Below are 20835 nucleotides of genomic sequence, written 5' to 3'. Positions count from 1 at the left end.
CCATCCCCCCACCCATGCAGCACCAGTTACAGTCTGACCATAATCTAATAAATGCCAGAATCAGCTCAAACCTTGTTAATAGATGTATAACTGGCTTATGGAACACATTAGTTTCCTGAAAAACAACGCAAGTATGGTATGCATACAGTGCAGAAAGAGGCCATAACCAGACAATTAGGGACTTGGATAGCATTTTCAAAAGCACTGACACCACTTAGGAGCCTAAATCCCATTGACTTTCAAATGGCCTTTCCTCTTGCATGCTTTGGAAAATGGGACTTAGGTACTTCAAAAAAATTTATACTAAATTTATTCTACAGATTGGAACACAAAACAGAATTATTCTTCTTTCCTAATGGTCACAATGGTAACCCTATCTTAATACAGTGGATTTGTAAACTGAATTTCTGACAACATGTTATGCTGAGGGAGTGGTCAGAAGATCAGAATAATGAAAAAAATGTGAAGAGAGAGTTTAAAAAAAGGAAGTGTAGTAAACATTAGTAAATAAAAACGTCTTGAAGCCCCAGTAGGGTTCCTTATGTCAACTGTTTAGGATGATACCAGAGAAACCACCTTTAAAATCTGAAGTCGAGAGAAGGTAAGAGCAAAGTATAAAGTGAATGTTTTCTTAAATGCAGCATTTTAATATATTTTGAAATTTATTAAAAGAAGGAACCAATGGTACCTGCAGTGTGGCAGAAAGCAGCTGAAAGAGTGATTGGAAGTAGTTAACTATTGTGTGTCACACACAGTAAGGCACCTTCAAAGATTAAACTACTATAATGCTAGTGCCTTGTGTGCACTGCTATAGTTAAGGAACCCCCTGTATTTCTTTATAAATTACCAGTCTTCAGAGGGTTTGTATATTAAATCAGTCATTGTTAATTATGCTGAACAGGAAAATCTGTCACACAAGTGCTGGGTGCAGATGCAGATAGAACTCCCATGTTATTAGCATGCCATTTTAAATTATTATTATAGGACATCAATAAAATAGATTTTTTTGTTTGTGGGATTTATTGGGGGGCTTGGTTTGTTTTTTGTTGCCATTTTATATGCTCTATTAAGCTGTAGTTTTTGGAGCTGAAAAATCTGGGGATGAGGTTGGCAGTAGAATAAATGTACAGTTATTTTATTTAGACATATCTGTAGTTAAGAAGTTACCCTATATTTCATATTTTACTAAGCAACATTGTAGAAATCCTGGTCACTTATAAACCCATTTACAACATCTACAGATAACTATGCAATACAAACCTCAAACATGAAACATGCAGATCAAAACCACAAGTATAAATGGGGAAAACATTGTGAGTAAGCTGACTTGTAAATTTCATAATAAGCAAGTGCACAGATAAAAGGTATTTTTCAAAATAGCCAAAAATACTGACTTTGGGGTTTCTAAAGTAAGATTCCAGTTTAGAACAAGAAACTGAAAGTTTGCAATGTAGCACACTTTTTGATGTGTCTCTACCTATTTCTAATGAAAGATTTAGTAAGCAGAGTACTGTAGGGGTGTCAGCTAAGCCTTCATTATTTTCAATGATGGTGTCGTTATTACAGGAGATTTATAATACTAGTACATTATGGATGATCTCAAATTAATGAAAACTAAACTGCAATTAACAGAATTAAACTACTTTGCTAGCATTATCTCTATTCTGTACATGTGCACTTTTACCCACATAGGTCCCTCCTCCACTGAGCTCCATGCAGGTGGATTTGTGTACGCACATGGAGCTCCACTGATGTCAGTGGGCACAGAGGTATGCCTGCTGCGCTGAGCACTCAAGCAGTATCAGGACCTGTTTCAAACCTGAAACAGTCTGTGTAGGCAAAATGATTCACAAGTATGGCAAAGGAAAACCAGCAAGTCGAAAAGGTGCATTTTAAAGAGCAGATAAATTGAATTCAAAGTTCATTAATACAATATAGAAAGGCAGCAGTCTGCTTGTTAGTAGTTTCTAGAGTTAAATTTAAGTTTGCAACATCTTTGTGCAACTAACCTGAAAAGGTCCCCAAATTTGCTTCTCAGATGGCTACATGACACATAGAGATCATAGAGGTAAGCTAAAATACATCTTTCTGGGGAAGAACATTCTGATGGATTAACAACATGCTTGACAACACCACATAATCTGGAAAAAAAATCAGAAATTAATTCCAAATCTCAATAGATATAAAGGGTTTCATGTGAAACCTATTAACTATTTTCATTTTAAAATTGTGGCAAGTGTTCATAGCATCTTACACATATGGGCCACAATCCTGCAGCAAATTACATACAAGGGGATTCCTACTGACATCAAGAGGGCTCCACACAGGCCACAGGGGTCTGCCCAAAAAGAGCTCATTGTACAATCAGGGCCATGGAAAACAGATCAAAGATTTATAGCCCTGTTCCCTAATAATAATGATACAAAAGTGTGCAACAATTACTAACCTAGCACAGCATAACCTTAATGTGCACAAAGAAGGACTAAACATTTCACATTTTAAATGGGCTTTGCACCAATGGAATTCAGTTTTCAGCTAATATCACTGTAACAGTACATGGAAGCATACAGTTCCTAGGTTATTTGGCTCTCCCTGTGTCTATAAGGCACTGTTGAGGAAGGAAGACCACAGTATCCTCTGCATCAACGATTTTATACTGGGACAGTTACCTACTTTACGCTCTTTTTTGTTGCACTTGAGAGGCCAGTGTGTTCTACGCCTACCTGTCCTTATTTACAGTGTAAGCTTTTTGGGGCAAGGACTGTCCTATACGATGTTTGTATAGTGCTCAACACAGTGGAGCACTTGGGAACTTACTGTAACACAAAGCAAGAAAAACAACAGTATGCTAACTTTGAGTGAACCATTCTGTAACTACCCATAGCTAATAGGACAGATAACCACTTCAGATCTTAAAGAATATTTAAAAACAGTTTAGCTAAATCACTGCAAAAATCTGCAGAGAAATGATTGCATTGTGTATAACTCATTTAAAAAAAATGTAGTTACACTGATGAAAAATCCGTATTTCAGTGTAAAAGCAGGTCATCAAGTTAGCTTAAGTCAATTCCTCAATGATTTAAGCTTAACCAAAATAAACCATTCAAACTGAATTTTTGCACTAGTTTAAACCGTTTTTGAATGATTTATATGCAATGCAATGTATACAGCTGACATATATCTGAATATATTCTTAGTTTAATTATGCATATCATAAACAAACATAGAAAAATACAGCAGCTACAAACCCTTCAAAAACTTGTGCAGTCTGCTCTGGATTTAAAATTAGGCAGGCATGGTAACGCCGTAAAACAGCAACAATGCACACACATAATCCTGTTGTGTAACTTCCTGCCAGGCTGGATGACTTCAGCAGTAGTTCTGCTTCCACAACACTCAGTTCATTTAACAGCTAAAGTATAAGATAAATACTGAACTGAATATCCTTTTCCAAATTAAGCTATACAAAACATTTCCAAGAATCATAAATGAGAAAAGATACTGAAACATCACACAATAATATGCTAAAATTGTTATTTAATAAGTTAGAAGTCAAGAGGAAAGTACTGAAACAGTACCAAAAACACACACACACAGAATTTTTCTTCACAGCTGTAGAAAGTTTCTTGTGTCTAGACAACTGTTGCATAAGAGAGAAGTGCTTTAGATTAAAATAGACATTGAAACCATACTAAATAAGACATTCTGGATTAAGATGTTCTGGAATTGCTATTTTTCAAAAACCACAGCACATTTTAAAGGCAATTGGAATGCATTCTCCAATTATTAAGAAAAAAAATAAAAAGTATGGTTGCAAACAACAGGCTCTTATATAGTGTGTTTGATCCACAGATCTCCAAGGACTGCAAAAGGGAAGTTAAGTATTGGCAGCCCTCTTTTTACAGGTAGGGAAATTGAAGCATAAGTAGTTAAGTGATTTGCACAAAGTCACACAGCACCAAACCTAGAAGAATCCAAATCTCCTAACTCCCAGGACAGTGTCTTACCCATGTATCACAGGGGTAGAGCCATGTGAGTCTGGATCTGAAAAGAGCAACAAAGAGTCCTGTGGCACCTTATAGACTAACACATGTATTGGAGCATAAGCTTTCATGGGTGAATACCCATTTTGTCAGACGCATGTCTTACCCATGGGACACATGCCAGTCAGATATATGTTTAATATCAAGGTAATAATTTCATATTTATAATGTGAGGGAGAAAATCTACTCTAACACCACAGAATGTTTATTTGTACAGCATGTCACTGTTCTGCATGTGACTTTGTTACACAAACTACAAGCCTACTTGTTAGACACGTACCATTTATGGAAACATCACATTATAGCTTTGTCCTGACATACATAAGAACAAAGTAATCGCTTTGTTACCTGTATAGCAAAGTCAATAAGCCCATTGATATTGAGTGCTGGCTCCATAAGATCAAAGATAAGCTGTATGTGGTGAGCCAAAGGAAGATGGTATGATGTACCTGAAGCAAAGCTAGTTATTTGTTCTAGAACATTACTGGAGATCTGTGAAAATAAAAACCATCTGTGTATTAAAACATTATAACACCTGAGTATTTCTCTTCCTAAATATTAACACTTCTAACATCAATTTAGGTAAGTGATTTTCGATAACTGTTTACTAAAGCATCAAATAATAAAAGCACCTTACAACATGTCAGTGCTCTAGTAAGTGATAACTGAGCAGAGGTTTTTTACTTACTGGTTTACTACAATGTATATTCAATTCTAACCCAGTTTTGTAATCTATGCCAGCAAAAACAAGACAAAAAAATGTGTTAATTTGCCTTGTGGCCTAAATGGATCAACTTATTCTTAATTTTTGCAATTACAAGATTTTTAAATCTATTGAATTTATGCCCACTTTTCTTTTATTATTTGTTTTCGGTGCCGATCTCAAAAATATATTTAAAGGAAACGTTACTGGCATTAATGGCATTTTTATAATGTTAATTAGCACTAATCACTTTATCACTAAATGTTGAAAGTCTATGTTGACAAATTAGAATGTTTTGAATGGAAACAAATTTTCAGTTCCTGAAAAAAAGTCTCTGTGGAAAGCCCACATGTAATTTAAAACAATTCACACATTATTTGTGTTTTGTAGTTATTTACTAAAGTAGCTTTGATAGCAGAAGCAAAAATAAGCTAAAAATGTTTAAATTCTACAAAAAACTTAAATCAAGTGAAGATTGAATCTCTCTTTCTCTATCTCTCTCTCTCTCTCTCTCACACACATGCATGTTAAACAGAAACATGTAAAAGATTTCACCATCTTTTATGAAAAAAGTTAATAATTTGCACCCTAGACCGATGAGTGGCATACTGCACAAAACTGATGAACTGAAAAGAAGCATTTAATTTAGTAATAAGCAATAAATACACCGCAGTCAATTAATAATCTATGCATCGAAACAGCTGAATAGTATAGCAACAGTTCCAAATATTTCATATGTACTGTACAATATTCATGACATTAGTAATAGCTTCACTAACATCCTGCCAATACAAAATAAACAATTTGAAGAAGGTATTTAAAAATACTGAGGCAGCATTCCACTTGCCTTTAAGTGATAAAGTACTCATGCATTAAAAAATAATACTATGTATGGATCAGATTTTTTTATTATATCATTTTCTTCCTACTTGATATGTAAACAGCGCGACTTAAATGGCTACAATGTTATGCAAAGAAGTACCTGAGATGTCACCTGATGTTGATCAAAATAGGATAGTTGCTGCAGTTTGGTGAACACAGTCTCCAGAGTTGGAAATACTTCCTGTTTGTTCTTCCTGGCTTTTTGCCCTTCATCCCCAACTGAACAGATAAAACATTATTTTGGTCATTTTATATTTAACAGAGCCCATGTAGTTTTGCGTTTTTACTGCTTCAAAGACAAATAAAAAAGAAACTAAATGCTTGGTTCTATATGACCACATAAAACACTATTCACACCAGTTTTCCACTGCGCTTAGAAAAAAACATTTCACAGCATATAATATGATGCAACTTCAGGGAAAAACATTTTTAAATTATTCAAGTGTTAAAATTAAAGACATTTAGCAAGGACTGAAAATATTTAAACAATTTTCCTAAAATGGTAGTAAACATAAATCTTTCCAGGCTCACGTATTGTATTCCAGATTTTAGCCTGAACATAATTTTTACAGCCAAGTTATTAATATGGATAGAGAGACATATAGTTGAAATGACTAACTGTACTGGTGCAGTTATAAGGCAGATCTGTTCTAGGTATTTCATGCTGTAGGTGTAGTACCGTATTTTTTTTTATTGATTATGAAGGAAAGAAAGTCAAATTATATGATAAATTTGCATGGCTCTAACCAGAACTTTCTACGCAGTCCCTACATTATGCATTACAGACTCTGGAAAGCTCAGTATTTACCCCCTGTTTCAGTAGTACTTTTCTTATTCAGGATTTTCAGGATATCTTTGGTAATCTTCTTCAGTTGATGCCTTGCCTCATCACGCTCTTTGCCAACACCATAAAGAAGAATCATGCGCTGATTACATTCATGACTAGAAGATTCATCCTGAGAACAAGCAAAGCAAGCAAATTAAACAGCTTTCATTTTCTCTTGTTGATTGCTGTTAAGGAGTAAGAAGAGGCAATTAATTCTCTTTCCAACACTAAGTACAACCTGGATTTACTTACATAGTACAGATTAATTTTGCCAAGATTGGAGATGCCAGGTGCATAGCATTTTTGAAACTCAAATCACTTAAACACAGATGCATAAATATAAACTTTTCAGTATTCACTTTAGCCCTTGCCAACTCTCCCTATTCATCCTTTCCCATACTGAATACCGAGCAACGAGATCTCAAAAGCAAAAACAAGCCCTAATGAACCTGTGACCCAAGGTCCTATTGATGCCAACTGGCAAATGGCACAGGGATGCCCTGGATTCACCAAAAGGGATCATGTGGGTCATCATAATCATTGTGAGATGTATGTACAGAAAATACGTGAGTAGTTATGTATATATGCTGAAAATTACATTGTATAGCCCTTGTAGTTAAAGGCAGGTCACTCAAAAGTAGCATACTTTGAGATAAACTTCTCCAGAAAAAAGGTGGGAGACATTTATCTCCCTGGTGGATCATTATGTAATGTGTGTCTTACAATGGAAGTTTATTAGCATCAGAGGCACCAACTCCATGGGTGCTCCAGGTCTGGAGCACCCACAGGGAAAAATTAGCGGGTGCTCCACACCCACCCACAGCCAAGCTCCCCCCTCTTCTCTTCCTTCTCCCCCACCCCCAGCATGCCACATCCCTGCTCCTCTCCTGCGCTTCCCCCACCTCCACCGCCTAACAGATGTTTGGCGGCACTTAGGGAGGGAGAGGGAGGAGCGGGGACACAGCATGCTCAGGGGAGGAGGTGGATAAGAGACAGGGCAGGGGCAGGAACTTGGGGGAAGGGGATGGAATAGGGGCAGGAAGGGGGCAGTACAGGGGCAAGAAGAGGCGGGGCCAGGGCCAGGGGCAGGGTTGAGCACCCACCGTGCGGAGGGGAAGTCAGCACCTATGATTAGCATACTGAGTCAAATGCTAATGAACAGCTTGCGGAGACTTCAGAAGGAAATTAACAGGAAGAGGTAAACAATGGGAGATTGGGGGCCATCCTGGTTTCAGGTGAAGATCAAAGGTCTGGTCTGGCGTACCTTGAGATGCAGAGAGACACCTTTGATTCCTTCAATCTGTGATTACAAGCTGCTAACAGGCTTGCTATTATGTAAAGAGGATATCAGCCAGCCTAGTTCAAAATGCTGGAGAAAGTATTTGGGATAAGCTAACTTGTAGGAGATAGAGAAATGCCTTGTGAGTTAAGTTTAGGCTCTAGAAACAGCGTTATGATTTTATTTTATTTGTAACCATTTGCTTCCAATATTTTTACCTTCCATATATGTGTATATACACACACACACACACACACACACACACACACACTATATGAAGTTATGTAGTGATCCTGATTGTATCTTGTAACGTGATGTACTGTTCATTTGGGAGCAGCGAATTTGAGACTTCTGTTAGTGTTCAGTGGATTAGAGTCTGGGCACTCCAGAGGGATCCTCAGAAGACTCAGGGGTTGATGTGTGCCTATCACTAACTGTGGAGAGAGAGCAAGTCCTTTGGAGGCCTGGAAGGCAGTGCTTGTGTTGCCAGAGGCTGGTGGCATCACAGAATCATAGAATATTAGGGTTGGAAGGGACCTCAGGTCATCTAGTCCAATCCCCTGCTCAAAGCAGGACCAACACTAACTAAATCATCCCAGCCAGGGCTTTGTCAAGCCAGGCCTTAAAAACCTCTAAGGATGGAGATTCCACCACCTCCCTAGGTAACCCATTCCAGTGCTTCACCACTCTCCTAGTGAAATAGTGTTTCCTAATATCCAACCTAGACCTCCCCCAATGCAACTTGAGACCATTGCTCCTTGTTCTGTTTTTGCCACCACTGAGAACAGCCAAGCTCCATCCTCTTTGGAACCCCCCTTCAGGTAGTTGAAGACTATCAAATCCCCTCTCATTCTTCTCTTCTGCAGACTAAGTAACCCCAGTTCTCCCAACCTCTCCTCATAAGTCATATGCCCCATTCCCCTAATCATTTTTGTTGCCCTCTGCTGGACTCTCCAATTTGTCCACATCCCTTCTGTAGTGGGGGGACCAAAACTGAACACAATACTCCAGGTGTGGCCTCACCAGCGCCCAATAAATGGAATGATCACTTCCCTTGATTTGCTGGCAATGCTCTTATGAATACTGCCCAATATGCCGTTGGCCTTCTTGGCAACAAGGGCACACTGCTGACTCATATCAAGCTTCTCGTCCACTGTAACCCTTAGGTCCTTTCCTGGAGAACTGCTGCTTAGCCAGTCCGTCCCCAGCCTGTAGCAGTGCATGGGATTCTTCCTTCCTAAGTGCAGAGTCCTGCACTTGTCATTGTTGAAGCTCATCAGATTTCTTTTTGGCCCAATTTTCCAATTTGTCTAGGTCACTTTGGACCCTATCCCTACCCTCCAGTGTATCTACCTCTCCCCCCAATCCTGTCATCTGAAAACTTGCTGAGGGTGCAATTCATCCCATCATCCAGATCATTAATAAAGATGTTGAACAAAACCAGCCCCTGGGGCACTCTGCTTGATACCGGCTGCTAACTAGACATCGAGCCGTTGATCACTACCCGTAGAGCCCGACAATCTAGCCAGCTTTCTAGCCACCTTATAGTCCATTCATCCAATCTATACTTCTTTAACTTGCTGGCAAGAATACTGTGGGAGACCATATCAAAAGCTTTGCTAAAGTCAAGATACATCACATCCACCACTTTCCCCATGTCCACAGACCCAGTTATCTCATCATAGAAGGCAATCGGGGTCGTCATGCATGACTTGCCCTTGGTGAATCCATGTTGACTGTTCCTGATCACCTTCCTCTCCTCCAAGTACTTCAAAATTGATTCCTTGAGGACCCGCTCCATGATTTTGCTGGGGACTGAAGTGAGGCTGACCGGTCTGTAGCTCTCTTTCTTCCCTTTTTTAAATATGGGCACTATATTTGCCTTTTTCCAATCACCTGGGACCTCCCCCAATTGTCACGAATTTCAAAGCTAATGGCCAATGGCTCTACAATCACATCAGCCAACTCCCTCAGCATCCTTGGATGCATTAGATCCAGCCCCATGGACCTGTGCATGTCCAACTTTTCTAAATAGTCCTTAATCTGTTCTTTCAGAACTGAGGGCTGCTCACCTCCTCCCCATACTGTGTTGCCCAGTGCAGTAGTCTGTGTGTTGACCTTGTCTGTGAAGACCAAGGCAAAAAAAGCATTGAATACTTCAGCTTTTTCCACATCATCTGTCACTGTGTGACACTATGCATCAGGGAGATGGTCCATAGCAAGCACAGACAAAACTTCTTCATGCAAAGTGCAGGTGATAGTGAAGTGCCTCATGACCCTGGGTACCACAGGGAAGCATCAGAGCATTTGTGCCTCCTCAATAACACTTAGTCAGCATCTGGGCAAACTCTGCACTGGTGCCTGTGCCACAGACTCTTACAATCACCCTGTAAGCAGATGTGCCCCCAGCCGGGCAATCATCAGGCCATTGGATTTGGACAGACAGGCTGGGGACTGTATGCTTTTATGCTCTCCTTTGGTCTGGGTAGACTCAGAGCGCTGTCTCCTTCTTCCGCCTTCCTGGGTAAGAATGCCACACATTCTCATCCAAGACACTCAGGTTTATTAATTCCAGTCTGTGTTAGAACCACACACGCCTTGCAATTACAATCACTGTTAAAGTAGGAAACGGCAGACATGCAGAAAAAGATAACGGCCAGTTATCTTCTCCTGAGACAAAGAAAGATCATGCTGGATTTCTCCTATGGAGCTCCAACTGTCCCTTATAATTGACCACATTTTATACACATGTAAATTACATATTTATGAATACTCTTCAAATCACCATTAAGAATTATGTATATTGTGTATCTTATGCCACTCATTACAATACATATGCATAAACTTCACTTGCCTTGATTTTGTCCTTGGTATTTTCATGTTATTTCTCTTTCCTAATTGATTTATTACTGACCATGCACTGATGATACATGCTTGATCCGACCACTTTTACCCTTTCCGTGATTTAGACTCATTTTTCTCTAATTGCTTTTGGCAGCACATTTTGTGTATCCATTATTCTCCAGTTAAAGCACATGGTCAAAATTCATCTTTGTCCGATACAGCAGCAGCTGTAAGCAAGTTTACTTAATAATAAGGTCGCTAAGGCAACAATCATGTCAAAACTAGGGCAAAGCCAGCCAATCAGTACAATTATCCAAACCTAGTCATTTAGAAATGACTCTCATGTCAATTCCCACTAGCCTCTAGGCCCACTCCCTAGGTATAGGCACTCTGGCACCCCACTTGGGAGTCAGGCCACATGGTCCAACTGCCCTAAACACCAAGCCCAACGCTGAATCCATCCCCCAAAAGGCTCCCCAGTAGCACACTTTCCCAGAGCTCCAGCCTTGTGGGCACTCTGATTTATAGTTTACCGCTCCAGGATCAAGTGATAATCAAAGTAAATTAACGGACCTTGCAAAAAGATTTCTAAAACAATCATTCTTTACTTTATACAGCACAAGAGAGATACAGATCTGTGCAAAATAAGGAACTGCTATACACAATTCCCCAACTCAATTTCCTTACCACTCGAGCATTTGGGGGGGATTTGGTCAGAGCCCTCTAGGAAATCCAACGTCCTTCCTCTCCCCCTGAACAGTTTTGCCTTCTGGTTCTGATCTCTTCTCTCAAACAGCTAGAGAAAGACACTTCTTTTTATAGACTTCCAGTCACCCGGTCAAAACTCTGACAGGTGATCAAAGTTCCCTGTCAGGCACCTTGGTGTTTGATCACCAAACACCTGGAGTCAGCCCGTTTGAAAAATTGCTTTGCCCTGGGCAGCAGCTCTCTCTTTGTCCAAGGATGCTTCCATTTGAATGGATGACAATCAAGACTTAAAGAACTTTCCTTGTTAACTCTCTGCTAGGTGCAAAAATTTCTTCTGACACCTCTTGTGTGTTCCAGCTCTACATGGAGGCTACAGAGCCACAGAACAGATTTATAATCAAAACAGTGCTCAGAAAACAAACTGGAGTTTGTAGTTTGATATAACTATACAGAGAGTTCATAATATCAAACAGAATTCACAGCTTGTAAGTAGACAGGTTCCCCCAAACTGTTACAAAGACGTGTTTAGCTTGTTTCTCAAACATGTATTTTTATTGTTTTTCAAAATCTGTATTTATTAATCCTTATCCTCAGTGGCAATATAACAAAATGGTGAGCCAGACCGTATTGTCATTTACGTTACTACTGTACAAATCAATTTTTAACTGAGGCTCATTCTTAAAGTTTCAAAATGTAAATTATTAAATAAGCAGAAACAGAACTGGGAAAATGATATGAAATATTTTGAAATCTACATAAAGTGCCAATAAATTGTACAGTAATATAATTTTCTGCTCAAAAATAATAAATCACTACATCTGTTTAAACACAATTAAATGTTTTCTAAGCAAAAAAATAAAAAAATTCAAACTGGAACATCTTCCGTAATGATAGATATATTACCACAAGGTAGAAAGAAATTAATCATATTATTCTGAACTTTTCAGGAGTTGCACAAAGTAACAACTATATAAAAGCTTTTAAAAAATATTATCTGTAGTTTTCACAAAGTATTTCAACGGATTGTAAGCAGAAGGCTAATGTCTATTTTTTTTAACCAAGTCTCTTTTCCCCCTTGTTGCAGGAAATAAAAGCAGAAGCATCGAGGCGGTCACCTGGAACTTGAAACTGTCTGCACAACTAAGACACACAAGTTTCAAACTGGAGAGCAGAGCGTCTTTCTAAGTACTAAAGCTGGGATGTACAGCTTCCTTCACTCTCTCTCTCTCTCTCTCTGTGTTGATCTGGAGGATTTTTACTGAAGTAAACTACTAAACTTCTGAGTCTCAAGCTTAGAAAAAGGAAAGAAAATCAGAAGGGAAAAGGAACAGCAAATGATGATCTGCCAACAATATTAACTTCCCATCACAGGAAAGATCTAATATTTCAGCATTTTTCTACGGTTGTAAGGTAATTTTCTCTCAGCATATTCTTTTCTGCTCCTCAAGCTTATGTAATAGTCGTTTAGTTATAATTGATATGTGCAGCTAAAAATATATTTACATTTAAAAATACATGGTGTTTCATAAATTCCTGTCATACAGTCATTCACAGATGGAAATACAAGTGAGCACCTTTTAATAATGAAGGTATCAGAGAGATGTACATATCATTTGATAACTCAGCGCATCTATAGTTATTTATAAACCCCTCCACCCCCACTCCTACTGGGATAATATTGAAGTATAGTAATTTTTATAATTGTATCAGTGAAGGGCTTGAAGTGCACTGCTCAGTTAAAACTTTGCTCTTGCAACCTTCCTTATATGGTTTTTCACCCTTCTTTCCAAACATCTTTGGATTACATAGTATAGCATTTGTACTAACTGCTGGGAAATCCAATGGTCTTAATTTTGTAAACAGATAAACCAACTACCAAAACAAAGCAATACTTCATTAATTTATTTGACTAGTGCACTTTAATTCTTAGTGATAACAGTTCATAGTACATTACTAAATATTGTGAAGTTTGAACAAACATGAGTCCAAGCCACAGGATACTGCCAACACAGCTTAATCTTTGCAGAAAAGTGGGGAGACAGAGCCATTTGTACACGTATTATGAAGTACACACTTTATCAAAGAGCAAATTAGTGAGGTTCTAATTTTTTCTGATGGACACAGATCAGATGTTTTTGTTTGTGACAATAACATAATATGCAATTTTGAAAATAAAGTTGCATCATATTCAGTTATTTGAAAGGATCTGTTGGTAAATATTTTGACATCTCAAACTAAATTTTGTTTAAATATCTTTTTTGTTGTTTATAACACACTGTTAGCTGTAATTAAAGCAAATGATTCATAGCAGCATTTCCTATCCTATGTCCTATCTTACCCTTCTTCCCTTTTGGCACAGCAAAACTATTTGGGCCTCCTTACAAAGGCTAAGGAAAGCAATGTACAATTAATGAGTAGTAAATAGTAGTAATACTACTTTACACTTTTGTAGCACTTTGCATTTCAGGATCTCAAAGCACTTGAACATGCTTGGCTTTTTGGTCTTAAATATCAACAGCTGGGTGTCAAGTCCAGGGACTAATGAACTGGTTGTGAAATCAGCATGGCTTTCACATTTAAGGTCTGAGGCTACGTCTACACTACCCGCCGTATCGGCGGGTAGCGATCGATTTTTCAGGGATCGATATATCGCGTCTCATCTAGACGCGATATATCGATCCCCGAACGCGCTTATATCGATTCCGGAACTCCACCACCGCGAACGGCGGTGGCGGCGTCGATATGGAGAGCCCCGGAGATCGATCCCGCGCCGTGAGGACGGGTAAGTTATCGATATAAGATACTTCGACTTCAGCTACGTTATTCACGTAGCTGAAGTTGCGTATCTTATATCGATTTTTCCCCTTAGTGTAGACCAGCCCTCAGATAGTTGGTCCTTGGTCACATGCAAAGTATGACACCAGTTGCTGTTTGGGGTTAAGGAAGGGATTTTCCCTAATGGTGGATCTGCCATGCTTTATGCGGTTTGTGCTTTCCTGTGGGATCACCGTTTGAGGAGTTGGACCTGTTTACTTTAAGAAGCTTTTGGTCTGACCGCTGGCTGGGGATCACCGACAATGGAGTACGCAAAAGGCTGATGAGCAGTGCCTTGAGATTTTCATTTCATGTTATTGACACAACCAAAAGGCAGGACAGGAGTCTCTGGCAGCGTGGTGTCTTCATGCTTTGTCCCAAAACTTGAGGTAGAGTTTGGTACTTGAGGCAGGACAGCGACAGTATGTGGGGAGGCAAACCGTACAGGACACAGGTTCAAAGCATATCCCTGCCCCCATGCGAGTACTCAAGCCTCCCTCAGAAAATGGACTGTTAGGGGACTTGCAGTTGGGGTACCACACCTCCTGGTGCCTAAAGGTTTAAGGCCCGCAGCAATAATAGGTGACTGCAGGGATTTATGAGAGGTTTTTAACAGATTGCCTGACTGTGGGGCCCATGCAGCAGCAAAACATTTTTCCTGCAATTTTTCCTTCCCCCAAGCACTGCAGCTCAGCAGTTGGTGAGAGAGTTGGAAGGTGCCTCAGTCAGGGCCGGTGCAAGGATGTTTCGCGCCCTAGGGGAAACTTCCACCTTGCCCCCCCCCCCGCACCCCCGCTCTGAGGCAACCCACACACACACACAACCCCCCCCCCCGCAGCAGCTCCCTCCCTCCGCCCTGAGGCACCCCCCTTGCGGCAGCTCCCCACCCTCCACCCTGAGGCACCCCCGCACCCCAGCTCACCCCTGCTCCGCACACAAGCATGAGCACCCCAGAGTACGCCATGGCCGCTTCACTTCTCCCGCCTCCCAGGCTTGTGGCACCAATCAGCTTAGGTGCCGCAAGCCTGGGAGGCAGGAGAAGTGAAGCGGCCACGGTGTGCTCGGGGAGGAGGCAGGGCAGGGGTGAGCTGGGGCGGGGAGTTCCCCTGCGTGCCGCCCCCCCCTTACTTGCTGCAGAAGGCCCTCCCCATGCTCCCCTGCCCCAGCTCTCTCCGCCTAAATGCTGGCGGCAACCGGGGCAGCCGAAAATCCGGCCGCCACGGTCGCTGCCAAAGAAAATGGCGCCCCCCAAATGCCAGCGCCCTAGGTGACCGCCTAGGTCGCCTAAATGGTTGCACTGGCCCTGGCCTCAGCGTTAGCCAGTTAGTTGGCTGGATAGAGTACTGAGGACAGGAAGCAGCTCTAGAGGTGCCTCCTGCCCCCAGATCACAGCTGGAGTCCCCTCCTACCTTCTTGCCGAAGCTGATGGGGGAAGGTAGAATCTGAAGCCAGTCTACAGTGACAAAGCTGGGGCAGAGCTGATCCTCGCCCACCCACTCCTGTCCATGGACGGCAGCAGCCAGCAGGAGAGATGATCCAAAAGTTTCTCCTCCTTCCTGTCCATCCTCCTTCCCTCCCTCCATTTGCCCTCGGAAGGGAAAGCCTCTTGTGGCTGCAGAATGACTAAGTGAGAGATTAAGGAGGGGAGGCCTGCTAAACCCAGGGTTGTGAGTTCAATCCTTGAGGGGGCCATTTAGGGATCTGGGGCAAAATCAGTACTTGGTCCTGCTAGTGAAGGCAGGGGACTGGACTCAATGACCTTTAAGGTCCCTTCCAATTCTATGAGATAGAGACAAGTCAAAGCAGAGGAAGACAGGGGAAGAATGACCTTTAGAAGAGGCACAAAGTGAGATCAAGAGACAACAGAGAGAGGTGATCAGCAAGATGGGGCAGCAGCAAGAGAGACGTCACAGGAGGAGTGGGGGGAGGGAAAAGAACAACAGAGGGAGACTGGGGCAACAATATTCAAGAAGGAAAATAAAAATAATTATGCCAGGGGAGGTCCATAGCTGCCTAAAAGTCCTAGGATGGAAGACTCAGGTAGGAGAGAAAAAAAAGTTAGTAGATAATTTACTGAGCACTGTATATGGTTTCCTTTTAGCAGCTAATCCAGTTATTACCACTACTAAATTTGTAGCCAAAAGCAACTAATATAAGCAATCCCATCCTCGTATTAAAAAAAATGGGAAGAACATTTTCCTTCCCCCATTTGAAAACTCATTTGGAGAGATAACGATACAGGGAAAAATGAAACGATAGCCCTGTATTTCCCCTGAATTCATCGTTAGTGCTATTGTGAATTAGCAGTTGTGACCAAAGGCCTATAATCCACAACGGTGTGGAATGCATTATTGCAGTCACCCACAAGGTGGTATTTGCAATGCACATATACAGTAGTTGGTTAGAGTATGCTTAGCAATTCCCCACAGAACATAAGTACTAGGAAACCACTTGGAAAGAGCATGCATCTCCAAAAGGAATAATCCGTGGGGCATATTCAGAGGGGACACTCTTGGTGCGTCTTACACCTTCTTCTGGCCCCCAACCCTCTGTCTGTGTGCCAGACCAATCTAGACTCAACATCCATTTACTGATACTAGTGTGTATTTTACGCACACCCCTAGTACATTACCTCTTTGACCCTGTGAGTCAAAAGAGAGAAGAGGAAAACAAGGTTGTAAGAGGGCTTAAATTCCTTACCCTTCGCCCTATCTAAATTTAAACTTTTTTACTTTCGTCTTGCTTCTTGAAACTCAAGCTTCTCCAACTTACCAATGTCTAAGAAAGTCTAACTGGGTCTAAGAGTGCCTATCTCTGTCTGAACTGATCATGGTTGAAGTTACTCTACATTATTTTAAGAAAAACAGCCTCTGAATTTAACCCTGTATCTGCTCAACTGTCATCTATGGTGTGGTGATAAATACATAAGATATTATGCTAGCATAAAACCCAATAACATTCATATACATAGAATAACCAGAATACAATGTGGGTAGATTGATTTAAATCACTAGCTTTAACTATGATTTAAATCAGCAAGCAGGAAACCTTGATTTAAATAATTGATTTTAATCATATTTTGCATTTGTACTTTTTAGTTATTTTCCTAAAAAAAGGTTGATTCTCATTAATTGGTAACCATTACAATATGTTAATTTTCAACTAAATATAACCTTTATACTACATTTGGTGCTTTTTGCTAATCAAGAGAGTCTGTATATCTTTACACGTTTATTTAAACAATTATACAGTTAATTTACATTTATTCAGATTAATTTTTACATTTGTATGTTAGAAAATGGTGGATGATACATTTCTTATTTACTAGATTGACTTTTTTTTTTATGTGTCAGTCTCTATTTGGATGGAAATTCAAATGCAGCATTTTTTTTAATTAAATGAAACTACCTTAAACATGCTGATACATAACTTTTTTCTTTATCAAAAGATGTTGCTTTATTAAACAAAGGAAGTATTAGCTATAGTTACTGAATTGGACTGATTGTTTCTTTCAAGATTTTAGAGCTAATAGATTTCATCCTTTTACACTTAGCTTTTATTAATAGATTGGAATAAGAAAACAATCTTTCCTGCTTTTTCAACTCCCAATAAGCTTCTTAACTTTGAATGAATTAGTCCTTGAACTGAACTAGCTGAATAAACTGAAATGGAAAAGATATCCTTTCTGTACCTGCAGAAGATGCTACTGCTGTCAAAAGCTAGGTTAGCACTTCAACAAACTCGGGGTAGAGGTGCTTAGCCAGTGACTTCCACTGGTTCAGTGATTTCACTTGCTAGCAAATGTGGCAGCAAATATGTTCTGCTTAATATAATATTTTAAATTTAATTTAAATGAGTTTAATTATAATAGGTTTATGCCTTAACATAAGTTGTCAATTTCAAAATTAACGTAAATAAGTTACATTTTAAAAAACAACCTGTATTTTAATTTAAAAATCCAATTAAAAAATTGTATCAGCGATGTTTATCCACCCTGAATAAAATGAATGCGGCAGTTCTCTGCCTGATAAACAATAATCCTGTATCTTTTGTTTTAACAGGGAAGGGGAAGATACTGAAGTACAAATGAACGCCAAATACAACTTCAGCTATCCTGGAAATGAAAGCAACTGCAACAGTGATAACAAAATCAGTCAAGTTCTCTTTCCCTTGCTCTACACTGTTCTCTTTTTCGTGGGCATTGTCATGAATGGCCTGGCGATGCGGGTGTTTTTCCAAATCTCCAGTAAATCTAATTTCATCATCTTCCTTAAGAACACGGTCATTTCTGACATCCTCATGATCCTAACTTTTCCATTCAAAATTCTCAGTGATGCAAAAATGGTGCCTTGGGCACTGAGGGGATTTGTATGCCAGGTCTCACAGGTCATATTTTACTTCACCATGTACATTAGTATTTTGTTTCTGGGTCTAATAACTATTGATCGCTATCAGAAAACTGCCAGACCATTTAAAACATCAAGCACTAGCAGCCTGTTAGGCGCTAAGATTCTGTCCACGGTAATATGGATATTAATGTTTATTCTCTCACTACCTAACATGATTCTGACAAACAAAAAACCCACACGTAAAACGGTGAAGAAATGTGCTCACTTGAAATCAGAGTTTGGGTTAGTATGGCATGAAATTGTGAACTACATTTGCCAGTTTATCTTCTGGGTTAATTTGGTCATCATTGTTGTATGTTACATACTCATAACTAAAGAACTGTATAAATCATATAAAAGAACAAGATGCACGGGGAAGGTGTCCAGAAAACCTGTAAATATTAAGGTATTTATCATTATTGCAGTGTTTTTTGTTTGTTTTGTGCCATTCCATTTTACTAGAATTCCCTATACCTTGAGCCAAACAAGAGATGTTTTTCAATGCTCTGCTCAGAACATATTGTTCTATATAAAAGAGAGCACTCTCTGGTTGACATCTTTAAATGCATGCCTAGATCCATTCATATATTTTTTCCTTTGTAAGTCCTTTAGAAAATCCTTGATAAACATGTTGCACAAACGCATCAAGGAGCAGAACAATGGAGATAGTAGTGATGAGACGCCAATGTAAGGCTACAAAATTGGGTCAATAGCAAATAATATAGGTATTTACATGCTTATTAATAATAAATGCCCAGGTCTTACTCCCAATAAAATCAATGGTTAACTCCCACTTACTTCTCTGGGAACTGAATCTGTGCTATTTGAATCTAGGTTCTATGACAGAAGCATTCACATACTGGAACAGAGGAACTACTGGTTATGGCACCAATGCAGCAAAGTGGTTAAGTGTATGTTTAGTTACACACAAGTAGTCTCATGAAAGTCAGTGGGAATACTCTTGTGCTTGAGTTTTAAGCACATGTTGGATCCAGGCCTATATACTTATTAAAACAATTATAAAGAAATAAAAAAGTGTTTTAGTCATAGAATACTATACATGAATTTATTAACTGTGAAATGGTGAAATCCCGGCTCCCTTGAAGTTGATGACAAAGCACACTGACTTCAAGTGAGAGCCAGGATTTCACCCAAACCAATTAAAATCTGAAAAAATGCAACTAAAGAAAATATCAATAAGCCAGATATTTTTTTTAAAAAAGAAAGCTATCAACTTGCATCCAAATGACAAACTACTAAACTTACGGGGAAAAAAGCTATTTACATGTGCTGAATTAACAGAATGAATATTTCACTTCTGGCATCATACATTTGCATTTTTAACGTTGCTGACCATTTATTAATGACTGTATACAGGAAGAAATGATGTATATTAAGCAAACCTATTTAGACTGAAGTTAAACCTTTGGGTACCCCAGAATACATTCTGAAAGACCAACCAAAGAACCATGGTTTTAGGGTAAGCAATATATAAATGGAATTTGACCATTTTCAATAAAACTAATTTTACACAATAGTCCCTGGGTTTCATGGGACAGAAGCACTGAAAGGGTTAAATCAATTATGAAAGTTAACGTCAGCTTTTGTTTTCATTATACTAGATTTCTAGCTATGCTTTTTCGTTACAGCTATTACGCATTTTTAGTTTGGAAAATGGGGAAATCGGGAATTTCAGTAACAATTGTGTACATAATTCTGACTGCAGATGGCCCTAGGTTGCCGTAAACAACCACTGGCAGACTTATTGCTGATACAACTACTAACCAGACTCCAAGTCTAAAAAAATCTTTCACTGACATGTAAGGCTCTGATCCTATGAACAGATATTACCTTCTGTATACTTTCTATCACCACTGGAAGCACACACAGGAGTAACTGTTCATAGGATGGAGACCAAACACTATATAACTTGTTAAAATGTTCTTCATTTGTATATACATTTTAGTACTGAACTTGTAATACATGTTTTATGGTTTACTCTGTTGATCCACTAAATCATACCAACCGTAATTATAAATACGCCTAGAAGGATTAGATTTTTATCAGTCAACATCAATTTCACCATAAACATACAAAATGACGAAAAAATGTTTTCATTGATAATCAAAATGTACATACAGGCAAAATAAGATTTTATGGGCAAAATCCAGTGATTTAGGTTTTTTAATTAGGCATGTTACAAATGGACTATCAAATGAATAGTAAAAACTGGTATGATTTGTTGATTTAAAGATATTTGCATTGTATTTTGACATGTGATGGTGACAATTTTTGTTTTAATAGTTATAAAGCTAACTTTTTGAATCTCAACGTCTACTGTCATTACA

General features: G+C 39.3%; 2 protein-coding genes across 4 annotated transcripts in view; one reads left to right on the top strand and one right to left on the bottom strand.

Moving 5' to 3' along the window:
• Positions 1-20835, bottom strand: part of MED12L (mediator complex subunit 12L) — a 300960-nt gene that overhangs the window by 81230 nt on the left and 198895 nt on the right. For all 3 annotated transcript variants that reach the window (XM_045029734.1, XM_045029735.1, XM_045029736.1), the window contains 5 exons: positions 6437-6584; positions 5729-5847; positions 4392-4535; positions 3249-3412; positions 2010-2141 (listed from right to left, as the gene is read on the bottom strand). In XM_045029734.1, coding sequence (XP_044885669.1) covers positions 2010-2141; positions 3249-3412; positions 4392-4535; positions 5729-5847; positions 6437-6584 — 707 coding nt within the window. The remainder of the gene's footprint in view (positions 1-2009; positions 2142-3248; positions 3413-4391; positions 4536-5728; positions 5848-6436; positions 6585-20835) is intronic.
• Positions 540-20812, top strand: P2RY12 (purinergic receptor P2Y12). The gene is made up of 3 exons (XM_045029740.1): positions 540-601; positions 12370-12695; positions 18161-20812. The coding sequence occupies exon 3, from the start codon at positions 18186-18188 to the stop codon at positions 19176-19178; it is 993 nt and encodes a 330-aa protein (XP_044885675.1). The 5' UTR covers positions 540-601; positions 12370-12695; positions 18161-18185; the 3' UTR covers positions 19179-20812.

Source organism: Mauremys mutica, chromosome 9 (genome assembly GCF_020497125.1).
Source record: "Mauremys mutica isolate MM-2020 ecotype Southern chromosome 9, ASM2049712v1, whole genome shotgun sequence".
Classification (NCBI taxonomy): Eukaryota; Metazoa; Chordata; order Testudines; family Geoemydidae; genus Mauremys; species Mauremys mutica.
The sequence above is the reverse complement of the archived record's forward strand: the minus strand, read 5'-3'. Positions and strand labels throughout refer to the sequence as shown.